Source organism: Hyperolius riggenbachi, chromosome 10, assembly GCF_040937935.1.
Source record: "Hyperolius riggenbachi isolate aHypRig1 chromosome 10, aHypRig1.pri, whole genome shotgun sequence".
NCBI lineage: Eukaryota > Metazoa > Chordata > Amphibia > Anura > Hyperoliidae > Hyperolius > Hyperolius riggenbachi.
Window position 1 is genome coordinate 1,191,834 of NC_090655.1, and position 22,291 is coordinate 1,214,124.

At 47.0% G+C, this 22,291-nt stretch overlaps 1 protein-coding gene across 11 annotated transcripts in view; it reads right to left on the bottom strand.

The window, feature by feature from the left end:
• Nucleotides 1-22,291, bottom strand: part of LOC137534070 (prominin-1-A-like) — a 196,150-nt gene that overhangs the window by 49,411 nt on the left and 124,448 nt on the right. For all 11 annotated transcript variants that reach the window (XM_068255397.1, XM_068255400.1, XM_068255402.1 and 8 more), the window contains 6 exons: nucleotides 16,738-16,858; nucleotides 16,402-16,465; nucleotides 12,680-12,769; nucleotides 8,596-8,789; nucleotides 7,201-7,275; nucleotides 1,011-1,074 (listed from right to left, as the gene is read on the bottom strand). In XM_068255397.1, coding sequence (XP_068111498.1) covers nucleotides 1,011-1,074; nucleotides 7,201-7,275; nucleotides 8,596-8,789; nucleotides 12,680-12,769; nucleotides 16,402-16,465; nucleotides 16,738-16,858 — 608 coding nt within the window. The remainder of the gene's footprint in view (nucleotides 1-1,010; nucleotides 1,075-7,200; nucleotides 7,276-8,595; nucleotides 8,790-12,679; nucleotides 12,770-16,401; nucleotides 16,466-16,737; nucleotides 16,859-22,291) is intronic.

The following is a 22,291-nucleotide window of genomic DNA, read 5'->3' on the forward strand; positions in this document are numbered from 1 at the left end:
GTGTGAAACCTCTGTTGTGCGATTGCTCCGTTGTGCGATTGCTCCGTTGTGCGATTGTCATAAGAACAAATTAATGAATAAGAATATTTTATTCATTCAGATCTAGGATTTCGTATTTGTGTGTTTGTTTTGAGCAGTGTATAATGCCTCACTCACACCAGGTGACACTGACTCACTGGCCGGTTGCCGGCTGCACGGTGACACTGACTCACTGGCCGGTTACCGGCTGCACGGTGACACTGACTCACTGGCCGGTTACCGGCTGCACGGTGACACTGACTCACTGGCCGGTTACCGGCTGCACGGTGACACTGACTCACTGGCCGGTTACCGGCTGCACGGTGACACTGACTCACTGGCCGGTTACCGGCTGCACGGTGACACTGACTCACTGGCCGGTTACCGGCTGCACGGTGACACTGACTCACTGGCCGGTTACCGGCTGCACGGTGACACCGACTCACTGGCCGGTTACCGGCTGCACAGTGACACTGACTCACTGGCCGGTTACCGGCTGCACGGTGACACTGACTCACTGGCCGGTTACCGGCTGAACGGTGACACTGACTCACTGGCCGGGTACCGGCTGCACGGTGACACTGACTCCCTGTCCGGTTACCGGCTGCACGGTGAGACTGGCTCACTGGCCGGTTACCGGCTGCACGGTGAGACTGGCTCACTGGCCGGTTACCGGCTGCACGGTTACACCGACTCACTGGCCGGTTACCGGCTGCACGGTGACAATGACTCACTGGCCGGTTACCGGCTGCACGGTGACACTGACTCACTGGCCGGTTACCGGCTGAACGGTGACACTGACTCACTGGCTGGGTACCGGCTGCACGGTGACACTGACTCCCTGTCCGGTTACCGGCTGCACGGTGAGACTGGCTCACTGGCCGGTTACCGGCTGCACGGTGACACGGACTCCCTGTCCGGTTACCGGCTGCACGGGGGTAGAAGTTATGATTACACCGCATGGGCCGTGAAATGAGGGAGGAGTCACTTACTTTGCACGGTGCTCTTGGTCTGATTGGTCACGGTCTGCGGAATGTCGTTCAAGGTCTGTCGCGCCTGTGTAGAAGAAACACAAACCACAATCGGTCACATGCTTGTCACATGTCCTGGTATGTACACACAATCCACAGTCAGTCACATGCTTGTCACATGTCCTGGTATGTACACACACGGGATGACAGTACCGCACCAGCCATAGTGCATATTATATGTGTATTACATGCATTTAGCTGAACACGGTTTTACATTATTTTTTGGGTAAATTATTTTTTGTGCATAATTAAATACTGTATTTTTTGGACTATAAGACCCAAAAGTGGGTAAAAAAAAGTCACTGCGTCTTATAGTCCAAATGCAGGGAGTTCCTGACCTGTGAACGGCTGCCAATACCAACTTCCAACCCGCCGCAATGTCGGGGACTCCCTGTACTGTGCCCATGCGGAGGAGGACACATGGGGACACAGGAGGACACAATGGGGACAGAGGAGGACACAGGGAGACAGAAGAGGTACAAAGGGGGCATAGTCCACAAGGTGCCCCTTCACCATGGATGCACCAGTTTTAGTATATATATATATATATATATATATATATATATATATATATATATATATATATATATATATATATATATATGTATATATATGTATATATTGTTCCCTGTTTTTTTCCTCTACTCCTAGGTGTGTCTTATGGTCAGGAGCGTCTTAACCATTTCAGCCGCCCAGACGAGATGTTCACGTCCAGGCGGCTGCTCTGCTGCGGTGCTTCGGCACGATCGCGCCCCCGGGGGTTCCCGATCACCGATCCGTGTCCCCAGCAGAAAAATCGAAGCGCTCTTACTAGAGGCTTCAGTCTTTCTGCCAATAAAATTTTCTGCACCCCCTTTGTGCTTCCGGTTAGCGAGAAGCACAAGGAGAAAAAATACAAAACTCAAGGTGGCCATCTTGTGGCCAAATAGTAAAACTACATCTACATATTTTTACATTACAATTTACCCATATAATAACATTACAAATTAACTGTTTATATCCCACACCAAAGTATTACCCAAATAAAATTTTTAATGGAAAAAAAATTACAATAAAAAATAAATAAAAAATAGTTACCTAAGGATCTGAACTTTTTAAATATGCATTTGAAGGGGTATACTACAAGCATTTTTTAAATTATAAGCTTGTAAATAGTGATGGATGCAAAACGGAAACAATGCACCTTTATTTCCAAATAAAATATTGGCGTCATACAGTGATGTGAAAAACTATTTGCCCCCTTCCTGATTTCTTATTCTTTTGCATGTTTGTCACACTTAAATGTTTCTGCTCATCAAAAACCGTTAGCTATTAGTCAAAGATAACATAATTGAACACAAAATGCAGTTTTAAATGATGGTTTTTATTATTTAGTTAGAAAAAAAAACTCAAAACCTACATGGCCCTGTGTGAAAAAGAATTTGCCCCCTGAACCTAATAACTGGTTGGGCCACCCTTAGCAGCAATAACTGCAATCAAGCGTTTGCGATAACTTGCAATGAGTCTTTTACAGCGCTCTGGAGGAATTTTGGCCCACTCATCATTGCAGAATTGTTGTAATTCAGCTTTATTTGAGAGTTTTCTAGCATGAACTGCCTTTTTAAGGTCATGCCACAACATCTCAATAGGATCCAGGTCAGGGCTTTGACTAGGCCTCTCCAAAGTCTTCATTTTGTTTTTCTTCAGCCATTCAGAGGTGGATTTGCTGGTGTGTTTTGGGTCATTGTCCTGCTGCAGCACCCAAGATCGCTTCAGCTTGAGTTGACGAACAGATGGCCGGACATTCTCCTTCAGGATTTTTTGGTAGACAGTAGAATTCATGGTTCCATCTATCACTGCAAGCCTTCCAGGTCCTGAAGCAGCAAAACAACCCCAGACCATCACACTAACACCACCATATTTTACTGTTGGTATGATGTTCTTTTGCTGAAATGCTGTGTTCTACGCCAGATGTAACGGGACACGCACCTTCCAAAAAGTTCAACTTTTGTCTCGTCGGTCCACAAGGTATTTTCCCAAAAGTCTTGGCAATCATTGAGATGTTTTTTAGCAAAATTGAGACAAGCCTTAATGTTCTTTTTGCTTAAAAGTGGTTTGCGCCTTGGATATCTGCCATGCAGGCCGTTTTTGCCCAGTCTCTTTCTTATGGTGGAGCCGTGAACACTGACCTTAATTGAGGCAAGTGAGGCCTGCAGTTCTTTAGATGTTGTCCTGGGGTCTTTTGTGGCCTCTCGGATGAGTTTTCTCTGCGCTCTTGGGGTAATTTTGGTCGGCCGGCCACTCCTGGGAAGGTTCATCACTGTTCCATGTGTTTGCCATTTGTGGATAATGGCTCTCACTGTGGTTTGCTGGAGTCCCAAAGCTTTAGAAATGGCTTTATAACCTTTACCAGACTGATAGATCTCAATTACTTTTGTTCTCATTTGTTCCTGAATTTCTTTGGATCTTGGCATGATGTCTAGCTTTTGAGGTGCTTTTGGTCTACTTCTCTGTGTCAGATAGCTCCTATTTAAGTGAGTTGTTGATTGAAACAGGTGTGGCAGTAATCAGGCCTGGGGGTGACTACAGAAATTGAACTCAGGTGTGATAAACCACAGTTAAGTTATTATTTAACAAGGGAGGCAATCACTTTTTCACACAGGGCCATGTAGATTTGGATTTCTTTTACTCACTAAATAATAAAAACCATCATTTAAAACTGCATTTTGTGTTCAATTATGTTATCTTTGACTAATAGCTAACGGTTTTTGATGAGCAGAAACATTTAAGTGTGACAAACATGCAAAAGAATAAGAAATCAGGAAGGGGGCAAATAGTTTTTCACATCACTGTACATTGTGATAGGGACAAAATTTAAATGGTATAATAACCGAGACAAACGAGCAAACAAAATGCATAGGTTTTTGTGACAATGGATGATTGGATTAGGACTTCAGACTCTAAAGGTGGCCATACACTGGCCCGATTCCCGGCCGTTTCGACAGCAGATTCGATCCTGGGATCGAATCTGCTGCCAATCGTCCGCGGTAAACGCCGCCGACGATCCGATTTCCTCCCGAAATCGGATCGGTCCGTCGATCGCGCCGTGCGGGAAATTACCCTCGATCGCCCGCGGTTAAGTGCGCGTCGCTAGCGGCGGCCGATCCGATGAAAAATACATTACCTGATGCGGGCTCCCGGGCGTCTTGTCTGCATCTTCTCAGCGCTGCACCCGCTCCATCCCGGCGCTTCCTGGGTCACTGCAGTGACCCAGGAAGTTCAAATAGAGGGCGCTCTATTTGAACTTCCTGGTCACGGAGTGACACAGGAAGCGCCGGGATGGAGCGGGTGCAGCGCTGAGAAGATGCAGAGAAGACGCCCGGGAGCCCGCATCAGGTAAGGTATACGGAGGGGGGACAGGCGGCAGGAGCAGCTGAACAGATTGTGATCGGTTTCAGGCTGAAATCGATTCACAATCTGTTTGCAGTAAAGGCAGCCATACGATCCCTCTCTGATCAGATTCGATCAGATAGGGATCTGTCAGCTGGTCGATCTGATGGCACATCGACCAGTGTATGGCTGCCTTAATGTACAGTACTGTATTTGTTGTCCCATAGAAAACTCACCTTCCCCCCAAGCTCTGGAGACATCAGAGATACACCTTATCAGCATAAAGTCATTCACTATCTAGGCTGCTCAGTGGTTGGCTCTCAGCAGGAGGCAGACAGCTAGGCACCTGAGAGCAGAGCTGGTTTCATGTTTGTACCTCATGGAAAGGAGTTGGATTGTGTCTGGGGAAGGGAGAACAGCTCCCAGGATCTGTTGTGAGCCAGGAGAATTCCCCATGCGGCCAGGACACAGATAGGATGTGCTGAACTTGGTGTCCTGATGCCCTGGACTGTGGACTGGTGCATCTCACCTGCATCTGGTCGTGTAGACTTGTCGGATGTCTACTGGATATTGGGACTGATGAGAACTGCATCTATTGGGACTGTTGGGATCTGTTGTGCACCTCTTGGACACCTTCTATTGGTGGAGTTACTGGAACTTTGGGACTTATGTTGCTTTGCCTGCGAAGCTCGGAATTGGGATTGCTTGGTAGGGGGAATCTGTGACACTCCCTTGTGGATTATCGTGAACTTTTTGTGTGAACAGTGTGACCAATAAATGCCCCGCCAGTCGGGTTTTGTTTAATCTGCCGCTATACACTGTGTCTCTGGGCTCTGTGGTCTCGGAACCGTCACAGTTTTAATTATAGTAGCGTGGATTATTTTAAAGCTATAATGGATGAAAACTGAGAAGTAATGAATTTTTTCTTATTAATCCTGTTAAAATGCATTTATAAAAAAATAATTCTTAGCAAAATGTACCACCCAAAGAAAGCCTAATTAGTGGCGGAAAAAAACAAGATATAGATCAATAAATTGTGATAATTAGTGATAAAGTTATTGGCGAATGAATGGGAGGTGAAAATTGCTCTGATGCATAAGGTGAAAAAATCCCTGCGGGCTGAAATGGTTAAAGTCCGAAAAAATAAAGTAAGTTTTTGCAAAGTTAAAAAAGAAAAACACTAGGTGCAGAAACATGTATATCCTCAGCAGTGTCCATCCGCCTGCATAAGGCTCATACTGACCTTCATACCAAAAGCAATCAGATAGTTTGCCAGTATCACCCACCACTGATGAGGTGTCAGTGCTGTCAGGAGATCCCTGTATACCCCCGGGGACAGGTGGCCAACATGATCATTTCAGGCAACCTAAGCTACAGCAGTGCCTTTTGTAAGTATAATTATTATAACAGTTTGTAACTGATCACTGGATGTGTGAGTGGCCAGGTGGACGCAGGATGCCGTTCTCTATCCGATCATCTCTGGAGAAGTCCTGCTACACAAGATAACATCTCAGGCCAGTCATGTGGCTGCCATATTTATTTCCTGTTAAAGTTGACCTGAACTCAGAACTTCCTCTCTGTTCTAAAAAGATAAGCAACAGCATAGTAACATTTTAAAGAAAAATATTTGTTACAGCTGATACAAATCCTGCAATAAATCTGCAGTGTGTCTACTTCCTGCTTTCATGGACGCAGAAATATTGTTAACATTCTGTGCTTTAGACAACTGAAGTGAGAGGTATATGGAGGCTGCCATGTTTATTTCCTTTTCAGCAATACCAGTTGCCTGGCTGCCCTGCTGATCCTCTGCCTCTAATACTATTAGCCATAGCCCCTGAACAAGCATGCAGCAGATCAGGTGTTTCTGACTTTGTCAGATCTGACAAGATTTGCTGCATGCTTGTTTCTGGTGTGATTCAGACACTACTGCAGCCAATAGATCTGCCAGGCAACCGGTATCGCTTAAAAGGAAATAAACATGGCAGCCTTCATATAGCTTTCTCTTCAGTTGTCTTTTAAAAAGTAGCTTATCTACCATGCCAAAATACAACTTGTGATTAGTCACAGATGAGGGGTGGTGTACTCTAAATACACACAGGGTGTATTTCTCTATGTTCCTTCTGTCCTGTGGAAGAGTTCAGCTCCAATTTAAACAATATCAGGTGCCTGGCTGTCCTGCTGATCCTCTGCCTCTAATGCTGGGAATACACAATATGTTTTTTTCCGATCGATTTTCAGATTTTTTTGGGGGATCGATTTCCCTTCATTTCTATGAGAAAATCAGATCGGACCTGTCAGGAAAATTATCCATCGAGCTATCTATCTGCCGGAAAAACTCAGCGTATTCCCAGCATAACGACCGGTTTAAACGGCGCTGCAACCGAGCAGAAGAGAGTTTGGCACTAGTACTTTAGCCATAGCCCCTGAACAAGCATGAAGTGTGACTGTATTAGCTGCATGCTTGTTCCAGGTGTGTTATTTAGACACGTCTGCAGCCAGAGAGACCAGCAGGACAGCCAGGCAACTGGTATTGTTTAAAAGGAAATACATATGGCAGCCTCCCTATCGCTCTCACCTCAGGTTCCCCATAAAAGCATAAAACCCCAATCTGATGAGTATCTTACACCTAACCCTCACTCCAATTGCCTAAACCTAACCCATAAACCTAGCCTCCCTCTCCCCCATTCCCTAACCCTCCTAATCTACACCTGACCTGATGCAGTAACTCCGACATTCACATCACCCCTGGGGGGAAAGACAGATATAAAATCCTGCCACTTACATCCTGGAGGGTGCTGCCAATCCCCGAGTTCAGGAAATCGTTTATTGATTGCAGCTGGCTGGAAAAATTCGGAATCTGAAAAGTAAAAAAAAAAGTCATTTTAGTGTCTGTGACGTTAATTAGGATTGTATTATGAGAGGTTTGAGTAAAGGACTCCGTACTCTCAGCACTTGTAGAGTCCATTAGTGTCTCTCCACTTCCCTGTGTCTCTAGAGGACTGGCAGCGAATGGTGATGGGCAAACAATTCTCCTAACCAGCAAACCAGGAACCTGACACTCCCCGAGCCAGAAACTGCAGGTCCATTAACTGGCAGCCTGATAATTAACCAGCAGGTACAGGCTGATCCTGCAATTTATACTGAGCCAATGACAGATTTAACCGTTCGGAGAATTGCTGATCACCAGTAAAGAGATCTCTGCAGCCGATAGTCACAGAATGGCTCCAATTCATAAAGGGCTGTTTGATTAAATAAAATCAGGTTGGCAAAATACCGCATTCTATATTCTACACTTTTTGGGCAATTCATAAATATTTTCACAGGTGCGGTGGAAGTTTGTTAATTTACCGGAAAACATGGCTCCAGCTCACAAAGACCCGTGTGGTAATCAGTAGAACAGCAGCGTGGAGTGTCTCTCTATCGTTACACGCTGTTGTCCCACGTCTGCGCAGTGACGGCATTACAATAGTAAGAGGCGATCCCCGGCATACCTTTAGATGTACATGTTTGTTTTTCTCCCTCTGAATCTGTCTTTATTAACATTTTATTTAATGGCCACAGTTTAGACCAGGGCTCAGGAACCTTTTTGTCTTATTAGTGAGCCATAAACGCCACATATTTTGAAATGTATTTCCGTGAGAGCCATACAATAGGTTTCAAACTAAAACAGTATGCATGCGCAGCAGAAGGCTCATGTCCCTGTTGCCATGGTGATGTGTATACGGTTGGTCCTCCGGGCAGCAGAAGTGTCAGACATGTCTTCAGCTTCTCTTGGATTTCAGCAACATCAGCAATTTTCCCGAGAGCCAGACAGGAGAAATACCGACTAACAGCTTGTACAATTAGCCAACTGACTTTGTAGGACGAGATCCCGGCACTTTGGCCCAATAGGCTGCCTGTCATCTGTCTCCCGAGCCATAGCTTCCCTACCCCTGGCTTAGCTCTGCAGCGCAAGCTGTGCAAATGACACAACATACATAATACAAAGTGCATGTTGCGTGAAAAGCGAGTAGCGCCATTTGTGCTTTGCGTACTTCTGCGCACACATGATTTACTGAAATGTAGTGAAGATACCCCTATACTGCTGATCTAACCCTCAGTGTAACCGCACTCTAGAGGAAGTATGTCTCTCTGAGGGTGACCATATAAGGCATGGCACCTGGCGCAGTGACATTACCGAGTTGAAGTTGGCATCCATGGTGAGGCCACTGGTGGATGGGGCGCTGCTACACAGACTGCCACAAGCGGTTACAGTATTATCAATGCTGGTCTTCACACTGGACAGATTCTGTGTCAGCTGCGTCTGCAGATCTTGCAAGGTGTTGAAAGTGTTATTGACGGACACCAGGGCGATCGCCGTGCCGTTCAGAACTGTGGAGAGAGATAGCAGCAATTATAACTCCTTATAACACCTCTAACTATTATAGTCAGGATGCACATTACAGCAGGCTGATCAACGTGTGAGAGTCCGCTCTAATAAAGGGAAAGGGCTAAACAGTCTCCTGCAGTGATCAGGACATAAAGCAGAGACACGCCCCTCCCTCTGTTGGATCGGTGAGGTCTGCCTGGCCTGGTAATATTTCATGTATCCTTTATAGTCTAAAGGTGGCCACACACCATACAATTAAAATATCCAAATTTACACCAATTCCATAAATAGGATTGGTTGTCCCGAAAAATCGAAAGCTTTTTTTTTTTGTTTTTGTTCGAGAAATCCGATCGAATTTCCCGTTTTTATTGAATAAAAGAAGATCGTGAGTGTTGGATTTTTCTGATCAATTTATATGAAAATTGAATGGTGTGTGGTAGAGTGTTTAATTATTTTTTTCATGATTGGGGAAGAATTGAACACCTGTGTGTGGTACATTGGTCAGATTCTTGAACGGTTACAATCGATCAGAAAGAATGATTGCAATTTTTGAATTGAACAGATATTTAAAAAATTGTATGGTGTGTGGCCCCCTTAATTTTGAGAAACACCCTTTCTGTGTGGTACATTGGTCATTGGTGCTGCAGAACGGTTAGCAATAAAAGTGTGTATGCAGCAACTGTACAGGAAGTCCCCGGCTTACAGACGATTCTGTGAGAACAAGTCAAAAATATTTTTTCAAAAAGACCTTGTAGGTTTTGAGAAAATGAATAAAAAAAAAGTCAAAGAAAAAATGTTTTTAAACCGGGGAAAATAAAATTTTGCCACGGTACACCCAGGGATCAGGGGGGGCGCAAGGGGGGGTTGGAGGTGGCACAGTGGGGGGCAGAGGGGGGTACAGTGGAGGTAGAAGTGGTACAGGGCGACAAAGAGGAGGAACAAAGATGGCGCAGTGTTTGGACTTACGGACAAATTCAAGTTAAAAACACACCTACAGTCCGTACTTCATTTGCAGGGGACTACCTGTATATTAAGTCTATGTATGTAGTACCAGTTATGACCACAGGGTGGGAGAGTAGAAACCATAACCAAGAATTGAACTTCATCCCAACCAGTAGCTGATACCCCTTTTTACATGAGAAATCTATTCCTTTTCTCTTATAGATCATCAGGGGGCGCTGTATGGCTGATATTGTGGTGAAACCCCTCCCCCCACAAGAAGCTCTGAGTACCGTGGTCCTGGCAGTTTCCTGTCTGAGAACCTCATTGTATTGTGGGAAATATCAGCTGTTTACAGCTGCTTCCAACTGCCAAAAAAAAAATCAAGCAGCATCTCCTTCCAGTGACATCACCTGCCAGCAGTAAAAATGTCACCATGTGATAAATGTCAGTATGTAAATAAGGGAGAGGAAAGCTTTTACAATGGGCAAACACTGACTAAATCATTTATACATAATTATTGTAAAAATGAAGCACTTTTTTATTACATTATTTTCACTGGAGTTCCTCTTTAAAGCAAAAAAAAAAGCGAAAAAGCAGAGAGCCGCGGCAGACGGAGCAGGAAGTGTCTGGATACCGGACTGGCAGAATAGCTGCGTCCCTATTGTCACTTCCAGTAATAGCTGCACCTCTTCACACCTGACTGCACGCACTTACCAGCTGCATTTCCTGCTACCAGGCCGCTTATCCCTATTAACCCTTTTAGTTGTACTATAAGGTAGAAAGAAACATCACCCGGCGCTGGCAGCAGAGGGCGCTCATTCACAGCAAATTAGCCTGCTCATGTCTTAAAGTGAACCTGTACTGAGTAAAATTATTTAAAATAAACACATGAGGTAACTTCAAATGAACATTACATAGTTACCTTGCCATCAGTTCCTCTCAGAAGCTCACAATTTTCTTCTGACAATGATCCCTTCCAGTTCTGACAACATTTTGTCAGAACTGAAATATATCAGTTGCTGTCAGTTATATATCAGTTGCTGTCAGTTACAGCTGAGAGGAGAACTGATGTGTCCATGTATCCCTATGGCTCAAGTGGGCGATGTTACAGTGTAACAGTGTGCTGATCAGGAAGCTGTTATGGGGTAATGGCCATTTTCAAAATGGAGGACGGAGAATTCCATTGATCACAGTGGACAAACAGGACGCAGGAGAGGAAAAATAGATTGAGGAGTAGACTACACGGAAGGTACCGTATTTTTCGGAATATAAGACGCACTTTTTCTCCCCCAAATCTTGGGGAGAAAAGTGGGTGCGTCTTATATTCTAAAGATACCAAAAAATCAATGCAGAGTGCGCAGGGAAGCTGAACCGCCGCTATACATTACCTGATCCTGCAGCCGCGATCCTCCCCCCAGCGGTCGGCGATCCTCTTCAGCATCCTCCTTTCATCCTGGGTCCCGCAGCGCGATCCTCTTCAGTGGCAGTGGTAGGCAGGGACACCGGCCGCCTACCGCTGTGCAGAGTCGCCGGGGTCCGCTGAGCCATCTCCATAAACACTGCCGGGGTCCGCTGGGCCATCTGCATAATCGTCGCTGGAGTCCGTTGGGTCATCTGCATAATAGCCGCTGGAGTTTGCTGGGTCGCCGCCTCCATACACGCAGTTCTCTGTACTAGCCGCGCACGTGCGCCAGGGGTCATGCATGATGCTGAGGAGGATGCTGAAGAGGATCGCCGACAGCCGGGGGGAGGATCGCGGCTGCAGGATCAGGTAATGTATGAAAGTGTATTGTAGTGTATTATAGTGCAGTTAATTGGAGTGTAGTTTAGTGTAGTTAATTGTAGTTTAGTGCAGTGTAGTTTAGTGCAGTGAAGTTTAGTTTAAGTGTAGTGTAGTGTAGTGTATTGCTGTATAGTGTATTGTAGTGTAACTGGTGGGGAAATAGGGCATAGCGCAGTGTAACTGGGCAGTGTAGTGTAGATAGAGTAGCTTAGAAATTTTTTTGGGAGGATAAATGTCCATAAGACGCCCCTGCAGCATATAGACGCACATAGGTTTAGTTTTCTGTTTTTTTTCCTGATTTTTGCCCTCTAAACCTAGGTGCGTCTTATATGCCGGAGCGTCTTATATTCCGAAAAATACGGTAAGTATGACTTATGTATGGTTATTTTGACTTTTAATGTTCAGTTCAGGTTTTCTTTAAGTGTCAAAAATAAATTTTACTATTTTGGCTGGGAACGCGTAGTATCAGCCGCGTTCCCCAGCCTGACGGGTCCTGACGGCGAAACCGGAAGTGGCCGCCGGTGGGACCCGGAGCATCAGAGCGACTCGTCGTGGGCACCGATCAGCTGCAGGGGGCTGAGGTAAGCCCCAGGTGAGTAAAACTCAATTTATTTTTGACACTTAAGGTTCACTTTAAAGTGTAACTGTTGGGCATACAATCAAAAATCAATTCTTTATTTTTATCTGGTAAACAAGTAATAGGAATGCTAACCAGGCAACGCAAAAGTTAAAATCACTATTACTTTTGTTGTTGATAAATGATCATTCCCCAGTTTACCTGACTCTTATTTGGTACACAAAAAGGAATTTGCAAGGCATGCTGGTGGTCCTTTTTTGCTTCTCTACTTCCCCTCAGACTTATCTAATGCAGCCTGATTGGCTGAAGCCTCTTTCCCTCCTGTTTTCCCCTCCCACACCTCTGTTCCTCTCTGATTGGCCAATATTTTGCATGCTGAGACACTTACTATAGTGAAGGGTGGGCAAATCAGGTAGAGGAGAGTAGGGAGGAAATGACATCAGGATTGGCTTCAAAACAGCCACAGTTAAAATGGGAAATGCTAAGAAGGATTTTCTCTTTTTTTTTTACTGTAGAAAAATCACTAAAATCAAAGCAGCAGGAACACACAGGAGGGGACACACAGGAGGGGGACACACAGCAGTTCTTACCGTTCACCATATTTTGCACTGAATCCAGCGTTCCATTGGCCGTTTGCTCTATGCTGGATTTAATCATTCCTCCGAGAATAGGACCAATTCCTGCAGAAAAAAATTAAAGGAAAAATTGATATTCACAGTGACAGATTTACTGGAAGAAGAAAAAACAAGTGGATCGAAATTATTATTTAACTATTTCTGGCTCGATTTATTCTGTTCTCATGGTTACATTTTAAAGATAAGCACAGTAAACGCCTTGACCGATTTCAATGAAACCTGGTACACAGATCCCTAACTAGCTGAAAAGATATGTCCTGGGGGTCTTGCGCCCCCCCCCCCCTCCCTGGGCGGAGCCACACCTGGGCAGAGCCACAGACAACCAATCAGATTTCACCTATTCACATGAATGGGTAAATGTAAACTGCAGCCATTATTCGCAGGGTTCTCAAACTTTCCATGGTCACTCAGTGACTGGGATTAATATTCAGGAAAGTGGGTGGAGCCTACAGCAGCCAATCACAATTCACCTATTGGTTTTCAAGGGGAATATTGAAACTGCTGCCTTTTTTACACTGTTAATGGCAGAGGCCTCAAACCTGCTACAGTCAGTCATTAGGTGATTGGGGTTCAAATTCACTAAAGGGGGCGGGGCCACAAACCACCAATCAGATTTCTTTGCTGGATAAACTGCTTCCATTCACACATTTTTGATGCCAGGAACCTGAAAGCTCACAAACTTGGTCATTGAGTGACTGTGTGTCCAGGTTACAAGAAACGGCCGGGGAACCAACAACCACCAAATACATAGCCAGGCAATGCCGGGTCTTCAGCTAGTAAATAATAGAATTGCACAAAACGATAGAACGCAGTTTAATCCAATGATACGGCAAGAAATCTGAACTCATGCAAGTGTTCTGATTATTTTATGCAAATAAATGGCTTGAAAATAGACCATTTAGATGCAGCAGGCGTATTCAAGCTTCATATATCTGCATAACATAATAGTGGCTGGATAGTGTTCTGGGTAAGAGACCAGGGTTCAAAACTCGGCCCTTCCTGTTCAGTAAGCCAGCACTTACTCAGTAAGGAGTTGCTAGGCAAGACTCCCTAACCCTGCCACTGCCACTGCCTATAGAGCGCCCCCTAGTGGCTGCAGCTCTGGCCTAACACTGCTACTGCCTATAGAATGCCCCCTAGTGGCTGCAGCTCTGGCCTAACACTGCTACTGCCTATAGAGCTCCCCCTAGTGGCTGCAGCTCTGGCCTAACACTGCTACTGCCTATAGAGCGTCCCTAGTGGCTGCAGCTCTGGCCTAACACTGCTACTACCTATAGAGCGCCCCTAGTGGCTGCAGCTCTGGCCTAACACTGCTACTGCCTATAGAGCACCCCCTAGTGGCTGCAGCTCTAGCCTAACACTGCTACTGCCTATAGAGAGCCTCCTAGTGGCTGCAGCTCTGGCCTAACACTGCTACTGCCTATAGAGTGCCCCCTAGTGGCTGCAGCTCTGGCCTAACACTGCTACTGCCTATAGAGCGTCCCTAGTGGCTGCAGCTCTGGCCTAACACTGCTACTGCCTATAGAGCGCCCCTAGTGGCTGCAGCTCTGGCCTAACACTGCTACTGCCTATAGAGCACCCCCTAGTGGCTGCAGCTCTAGCCTAACACTGCTACTGCCTATAGAGAGCCTCCTAGTGGCTGCAGCTCTGGCCTAACACTGCTACTGCCTATAGAGTGCACCCTAGTGGCTGCAGCTCTGGCCAAACACTGCTACTGCCTATAGAGCGCCCCCTAGTGGCTGCAGCTCTGGCCTAACACTGCTACTGCCTATAGAGCGTCCCTAGTGGCTGCAGCTCTGGCCTAACACTGCTACTGCCTATAGAGCGCCCCTAGTGGCTGCAGCTCTGGCCTAACACTGCTACTGCCTATAGAGTATCCCCTAGTGGCTGCAGCTCTGGCCTAACACTGCTACTGCCTATAGAACGCCCCCTAGTGGCTGCAGCTCTGGCCTAACACTGCTACTGCCTATAGAGCGCCCCCTAGTGGCTGCAACTCTGTCCTAACACTGCTACTGCCTATAGAGCGCCCCCTAGTGGCTGCAGCTCTGGCCTAACACTGCTACTGCCTATAGAGCGCTCCCTAGTGGCTGCAGCTCTGACCTAACACTGCTACTGCCTATAGAGCGCCCCCTAGTGGCTGCGGCTCTGGCCTAACACTGCTACTGCCTATAGAGCTCCCCCTAGTGGCTGCAGCTTTGGCCTAACACTGCTATTACCTATAGAGCGCCCACTAGTGGCTGCAGCTCTGGCCTAACACTGCTACTGCCTATAGAGCTCCCCCTAGTGGCTGCAGCTCTGGCCTAACACTGCTACTGCCTATAGAGCGTCCCTAGTGGCTGCAGCTCTGGCCTAACACTGCTACTGCCTATAGAGCGCCCCTAGTGGCTGCAGCTCTGGCCTAACACTGCTACTGCCTATAGAGTATCCCCTAGTGGCTGCAGCTCTGGCCTAACACTGCTACTGCCTATAGAACGCCCCCTAGTGGCTGCAGCTCTGGCCTAACACTGCTACTGCCTATAGAGTGCCCCCTAGTGGCTGCAACTCTGTCCTAACACTGCTACTGCCTATAGAGCGCCCCCTAGTGGCTGCAGCTCTGGCCTAACACTGCTACTGCCTATAGAGCGCTCCCTAGTGGCTGCAGCTCTGGCCTAACACTGCTACTGCCTATAGAGCGCCCCCTAGTGGCTGCGGCTCTGGCCTAACACTGCTACTGCCTATAGAGCTCCCCCTAGTGGCTGCAGCTTTGGCCTAACACTGCTATTACCTATAGAGCGCCCACTAGTGGCTGCAGCTCTGGCCTAACACTGCTACTGCCTATAGAGCTCCCCCTAGTGGCTGCAGCTTTGGCCTAACACTGCTATTACCTATAGAGCGCCCCCTAGTGGCTGCAGCTATGGCATAACACTGCTACTGCCTATAGAGCGTCCCATAGTGGCTGCAAGGAGATAATCACAGTATAAATGTTATTTGTCTTGTCATAATTAGAATTATTAACATTTCACTGATCATCCCTTCAGCTGAGTAAAAGCAAATTTTCATTGTCATGGCTTCACAGTAATTAAAGGGAACCTGTAGTGAGAGGTATATGGAGGCTGACATATTTATTTCCTTTTAAACAATGCAGATTGCCTGGCTGTCCTGCTGATCCTCTGACTAATACATTTAGCCTCAGCCCCTGAACAAGCATGCAGATCAGGTGACTGAAGTGTGACTGGATTAGCTGTATGCTTGTCTCAGGTGTGTGATTCAGACATTACTTCAGCCAGAGAAATCAGCCGGGCTGCCAGGCAACTAGTATTGTTTAATAGAAAATAAATATGGCATCCTCCATATCCCTGTTTCTTCAGGTTCCCTTTGACTAGTGTCTTTGATCTCTCACGGGAAGCCCAGTTAAAACGGTCTCTAAAGCACTTGTTTTATTACTCTGGTGTTCTTGAGAGACAGAAAAGTCCATATTTTAAAGAGAAACAGTGCAAAATCACATTCCATCTCCATGGCAACAAATCCTCCTGATACCATGGAGATGGAATGTGATACTGTAGTATATCTAAGGAGTACATTGTTCCATGCTTTCAGAATAAAGGAAAGCTGACATATCTTGTGAGCTGCAGTAACTGCCATCGCTGACTTCAGACGCACATTGCGGAAAGGTTTGCTCGTCCTCGTGCGACACTTACCCGTGATGCTGCTATTGGCCTGATTTATGGGTATACTGCTGGAACTCACTATTATGTCAACATCCTGCAAGAGAGAAAAACATGGAAGGAGAACAAACGTCAGCCCACAGAATGAAGCCATAAACTACAGACTTAGTGGCCATTTACTCTGCTGCGCTCCTGACCAGCGACGGCGATATAAGTGCAGAATATCGGTAGCCAGCAGTTTATGAGACACTAAATCATTTGTATGCTCAGTTCAGGTGCAATATAAGATTTCTGCTTTTTGGAGTTCTCTGTATTATAGCTACATGTCTCAGGCAAAGCCGATCATGTGATGAGGAGAGCGCCCCCTACCTTTGGCACACTATTGATGTAGGTCTTCAGGTTACCCAGGGTGTCGCTGAAGGAATTGAAGCTGTTGTTGACGGAGTTGTCGATCTTACTGTTGCTGTAGAAGGCACAGATGTCACCGGCCCTGCGAGGAGAAAGACAGTCAGATCGTCCAGCAATGTCCGAGGATTCTACGTCAGCAGGGAATTGTGGGAAGGGGAGAAAGTCCAGAAAAGAGAAGCAACGTTCTCAACAGCAAAGGAGTAAGCGAGGCATGTGGCAAGGTAACAAGGCAAGGCCGGACCCATTGCTGCCCCAACAGATCCACCACTGCCCCGTATCGCTGCCCCAACAGATCCACCACTGCCCCAACAGATCCACCACTGCCCCCCATCGCTGCCCCAACCGATCCACCACTACCCCAACAGATCCACCACTGCCCCGCATCGCTGCCCCAACAGATCCACCACTACCCCAACAGATCCACCACTGCCCCGTATCGCTGCCCCAACAGATCCACCACTGCCCCAACAGATCCACCACTGCCCCCCATCGCTGCCCCAACAGATCCACCACTACCCCAACAGATCCACCACTGCCCCCCATCGCTGCCCCAACAGATCCACCACTGCCCCCCATCGCTGCCCCAACAGATCCACCACTGCCCCCCATCGCTGCCCCAACAGATCCACCACTGCCCCCCATCGCTGCCCCAACAGATCCACCACTGCCCCGCATCGCTGCCCCAACAGATCCACCACTACCCCAACAGATCCACCACTGCCCCCCATCGCTGCCCCAACAGATCCACCACTGCCCCGCATCGCTGCTCCAACAGATCCACCACTACCCCAACAGATCCACCACTGCCCCCCATTGCTGCCCCAACCGATCCACCACTACCCCAACAGATCCACCACTGCCCCCCATCGCTGCCCCAACAGATCCACCACTGCCCCCCATCGCTGCCCCAACAGATCCACCACTGCCCCCCATCGCTGCCCCAACAGATCCACCACTGCCCCAACAGATCCACCACTGCCCCCCATCGCTGCCCCCAACAGATCCACCACTGCCCCTGATCGCTGCCCCAAAAGACCTGTCACTGCCCCAAGCACGTCTACCAGCTACCTCAATGTCTCTAAGTAGCTGCACTTAAAGTGACCATAGACAGTTAACCCTGCTATCTCATGGATTCTGACAGTGCTATTAGTGTCAGTGCCGGAGGGACAGGTTTTAGTATTGGTGTAACTGCTGATCTCCTGGGATTCTAACACACAACATTCTCTAGAATGCATTACAGATAGTGTAGTCCCCAGGCTCCCAACACAAGACACGCCTCCCCTGGGGGCCACTTATCTGCAGCTCCAAGGTTACTTAAAGAGGCACTGAAGCAAAAAAAAAACTTTTGGTTGCGTATTACGGATAATTAGTAGAACATTAGTAGCAAAGAAAATAGTGACATATTTTTATTTTTAGGTATATAGCCTTTTTTTTTTTTATAACATTGCATCATTCTCTAATAATTGCAGTTTCCACATTACACTCAGCATTTTAAAGGATTTCACAGAGCAGGCTAGTGACCCATTGAACTTTTATCTGCAGAAAAACCATAAACAAAGAAGAGACAATGAGAGACAGTTGAGATAAGAGCTTCAAAAGACAGTGATGTCCACAACTTTATAAAGTCGCAGAGCTCAGAGAAGCTCTTTTGCATGGATAACAACTGAAGTTTCTTAACTCTTCCTGTACTGGAAACAATATGAGACTATTTCCTTTGCTACTTATGTTCTAGTTCTTAGCTGTACTACACATACAAATCATTATATCATAAGTTTATTTTCACTTCAGATTCCTTTTAAAGAGAGTCTGAAGCGAGAATAAATCTCGCTTCAGACCTCATAGATAGCAGGGGCATGTGTTCCCCTGCTAAACCGCCGCTATCCCGCGGCTTAACGGGGATCCCTTCACCCCCAAATCCCCTCTGTACAGCCGGGGAGCGCTTCCTGGTTGTGACAGGGCTAACCGCCGCAGCCCTGCACCACGCGCATCTGTCAGCGCGTATCTCCGCCTCTCCCCCGCCCCTCTCAGTCTTCCTTCACTGAGAGGGGCGGGGGAGAGGTGGCGATGCGCTGCTGATAGACGGCGCTGAGAGGCAGGGCTGCAAAACAACAACACTGGGCAAGCACCGGTCAATATGTAAAGCTATCCATAGTAAACCAAATAGTATTGTGTGTGCAGAAAGGGATTGTATAAACCTGTAACACCAACCAGTGGTGCTCAAATACCCCTTTTTAAAATTCGAGTTTGGTCGAATTCGAATAGTAAATTATTCGAGGTCAGTCGAATATTCGAGTCGAATAATTTTTACTATTCGATTCGACCTCGGAATTCGAGCTCACTATTCGAGTCGGTATTCGAGCTCATTATTCGAGCTGACTATTCGAAATGGCCTTAAATAGCTTCCAACACTTGTTTTGAGGGTGAATGATGCAAGAAACATCTTTTTTTCCAAGTAACAACAGCAAGTGATTATGTGGGGATGTTCCTTTAAAAAAAAAAAGGTGGAAAGAGAAGTTGTGTCCAGAATTTTGTTCAGTACTGTATATACTTCTTCTTCTTCTTCTTCTTCTTCTTCATCTTCTATATCTTCTTCTTCTATATCTTCTTCTATATCTTCTTCTTCTTCTTCTATATTGTCTTCTTCTTTTTCTTCTTCTTCATCTTCTTCTTCTTCATCTTCTATTCTTCATCTTCTTCTTCTTCTTCTTCATCTTCTTCTTCATCTTCTTCTTCTTCTTCTTCTTCTTCTTCATCTTCTTCATCATCTTCTTCTTCTTCTTCTTCTTCTTCTTCTTCTTCTTCTTCTTCTTCTTCTTCTTCTTCTTCTTCTCCTTCTCCTTTTTCTATATCGTCTTCTTCTTCTTCACTAATTTCTCTTTCCATTTTTTTTTTTAAAGAAATGCAGCTATTTTTGAGCGTAACAAATAGCTGGTGGGCGCACGCATGTTGGAAGCGCCATTGTATGTGCTCCCTGGCAGTGGAAACACACAGACAGCAGGAGGTAAATTCAGCAGCAGGAGAAGGAGGATGAGTGTGTGGCAGCAGGCAGTCAATGAAGCAGGCAGCGTGACATAATAGCCCTGGTACCTAGCGGTAATACCAGGGCTGTAAATAAACACAACAGGAGGTCCCAGACAGTGGTCGTGCAGCCCACATCGTGTCCAATACACAACTGGGACAACACAGTTTTCAACCCGGGCACCTCAGAAAAATTAAACCTTTTTTTTTTTAATGGTTTTTTGGTTTTGGTTTTACAACCAATTACACAGATATAGCTATTATTTGACGTAATAGCTGGTGGCAGAGTGGCAGCAGAAGGTAATTCTGTGTACCCTGGCAGTGGGAAACACAGACAGACAGCAGCAGCAGCAGGAGGAATGGAGGAGTAATTATGTGAGCAGCTATTGTTTGACGTAATAGCTGGTGGCATAGTGGCAGCAGAAGGTAATTCTGTGTACCCTGGCAGTGGGAAACACAGACAGACAGCAGCAGCAGCAGGAGGAGGAATGGAGGAGGAGCAGTGTGAGTGTGGCAGCAGGTAGGCAGCGTGACATAATAGCCCTGGTACCTAGCGGTGATACCAGGGCTGTAAATAAACACAACAGGAGGTCCCAGACAGCGGTCGTGCAGCCCACATCGTGTCCAATACACAACTGGGACAACACAGTTTTCAACCCGGGCACCTCAGAAAAATTAAACCTTTTTTTTTTTAATGGTTTTTTGGTTTTGGTTTTACAACCAATTACACAGATATAGCTATTATTTGACGTAATAGCTGGTGGCAGAGTGGCAGCAGAAGGTAATTCTGTGTACCCTGGCAGTGGGAAACACAGACAGACAGCAGCAGCAGCAGCAGGAGGAATGGAGGAGTAATTATGTGAGCAGCTATTGTTTGACGTAATAGCTGGTGGCATAGTGGCAGCAGAAGGTAATTCTGTGTACCCTGGCAGTGGGAAACACAGACAGACAGCAGCAGCAGCAGGAGGAGGAATGGAGGAGGAGCAGTGTGAGTGTGGCAGCAGGTAGGCAGCGTGACATAATAGCCCTGGTACCTAGCGGTGATACCAGGGCTGTAAATAAACACAACAGGAGGTCCCAGACAGCGGTCGTGCAGCCCACATCGTGTCCAATACACAACTGGGACAACACAGTTTTCAACCCGGGCACCTCAGAAAAATTAAACCTTTTTTTTTTTAATGGTTTTTTGGTTTTGGTTTTACAACCAATTACACAGATATAGCTATTATTTGACGTAATAGCTGGTGGCAGAGTGGCAGCAGAAGGTAATTCTGTGTACCCTGGCAGTGGGAAACACAGACAGACAGACAGCAGCAGCAGCAGGAGGAATGGAGGAGTAATTATGTGAGCAGCTATTGTTTGACGTAATAGCTGGTGGCATAGTGGCAGCAGAAGGTAATTCTGTGTACCCTGGCAGTGGGAAACACAGACAGACAGCAGCAGCAGCAGGAGGAGGAATGGAGGAGGAGCAGTGTGAGTGTGGCAGCAGGTAGGCAGCGTGACATAATAGCCCTGGTACCTAGCGGTGATACCAGGGCTGTAAATAAACACAACAGGAGGTCCCAGACAGCGGTCGTGCAGCCCACATCGTGTCCAATACACAACTGGGACAACACAGTTTTCAACCCGGGCACCTCAGAAAAATTAAACCTTTTTTTTTTTAATGGTTTTTTTAGTTTTGGTTTTACAACCAATATAGCTATTGTTTGACGTAATAGCTGGTGGCAGAGTGGCAGCAGAAGGTAATTCTGTGTACCCTGGCAGTGGGAAACACAGACAGACAGCAGAAGGGCAGTACACAGCAGCCCACTGTAGGTGTAAAATGTGTGGCTGCAGGCGACGTAATAGTCAAAGTGAACCAGGCTGGCTTAGTGAGCAGGAGCCAGGAGGTGGTAAAGGGTGGTAAGGCACATTAACGATGGTTCTAAGTTCCGGCAGCCAGTTCATGTCCCCCTCTCGCCGACAACAGGGGCCAGGAACTCGCCTTCCACCCACGCCTGGTTCATCTTGAGAAACGTCAGTCTGTCCACAGACTTGTGAGACAGACGTGAGCGTTTCTCGGTGACCACGCCACCAGCTGCACTGAAGCAGCGCTCGGACAGCACGCTGGAAGGGGGGCAGGACAGCCCTTCCAGGGCGTACTGCGCCAGCTCGCTCCAGATCTCCAGGCGCTTGACCCAATACTCCATGGGATCAACAGGGGCATCGCTGTCAAGCCCGCTGTAGGACCCCATGTAGTCAGCCACCATGCGGGTCAGGCGCTGGCTGTGACCGGAGGAGGATGCTGCTGCATGCACCTCCTCTCTAGTCACTGCTGCCGGAGCCTCTACAGTCCTGTAGAGCTCGTGGCTGAGAGACAGCAGGTCTGTGGGGCGCTTGCTGCTGGATGCAGGCACCTGCTGCTGCCTCTGTGCTGGCTGCTGGACAGTGGGGGTGGAAGGCTGGGGGAAGGCTTCCTCCAAGCGCTCAACAAGGGCCTGCTGCAAGCTCCTTATTT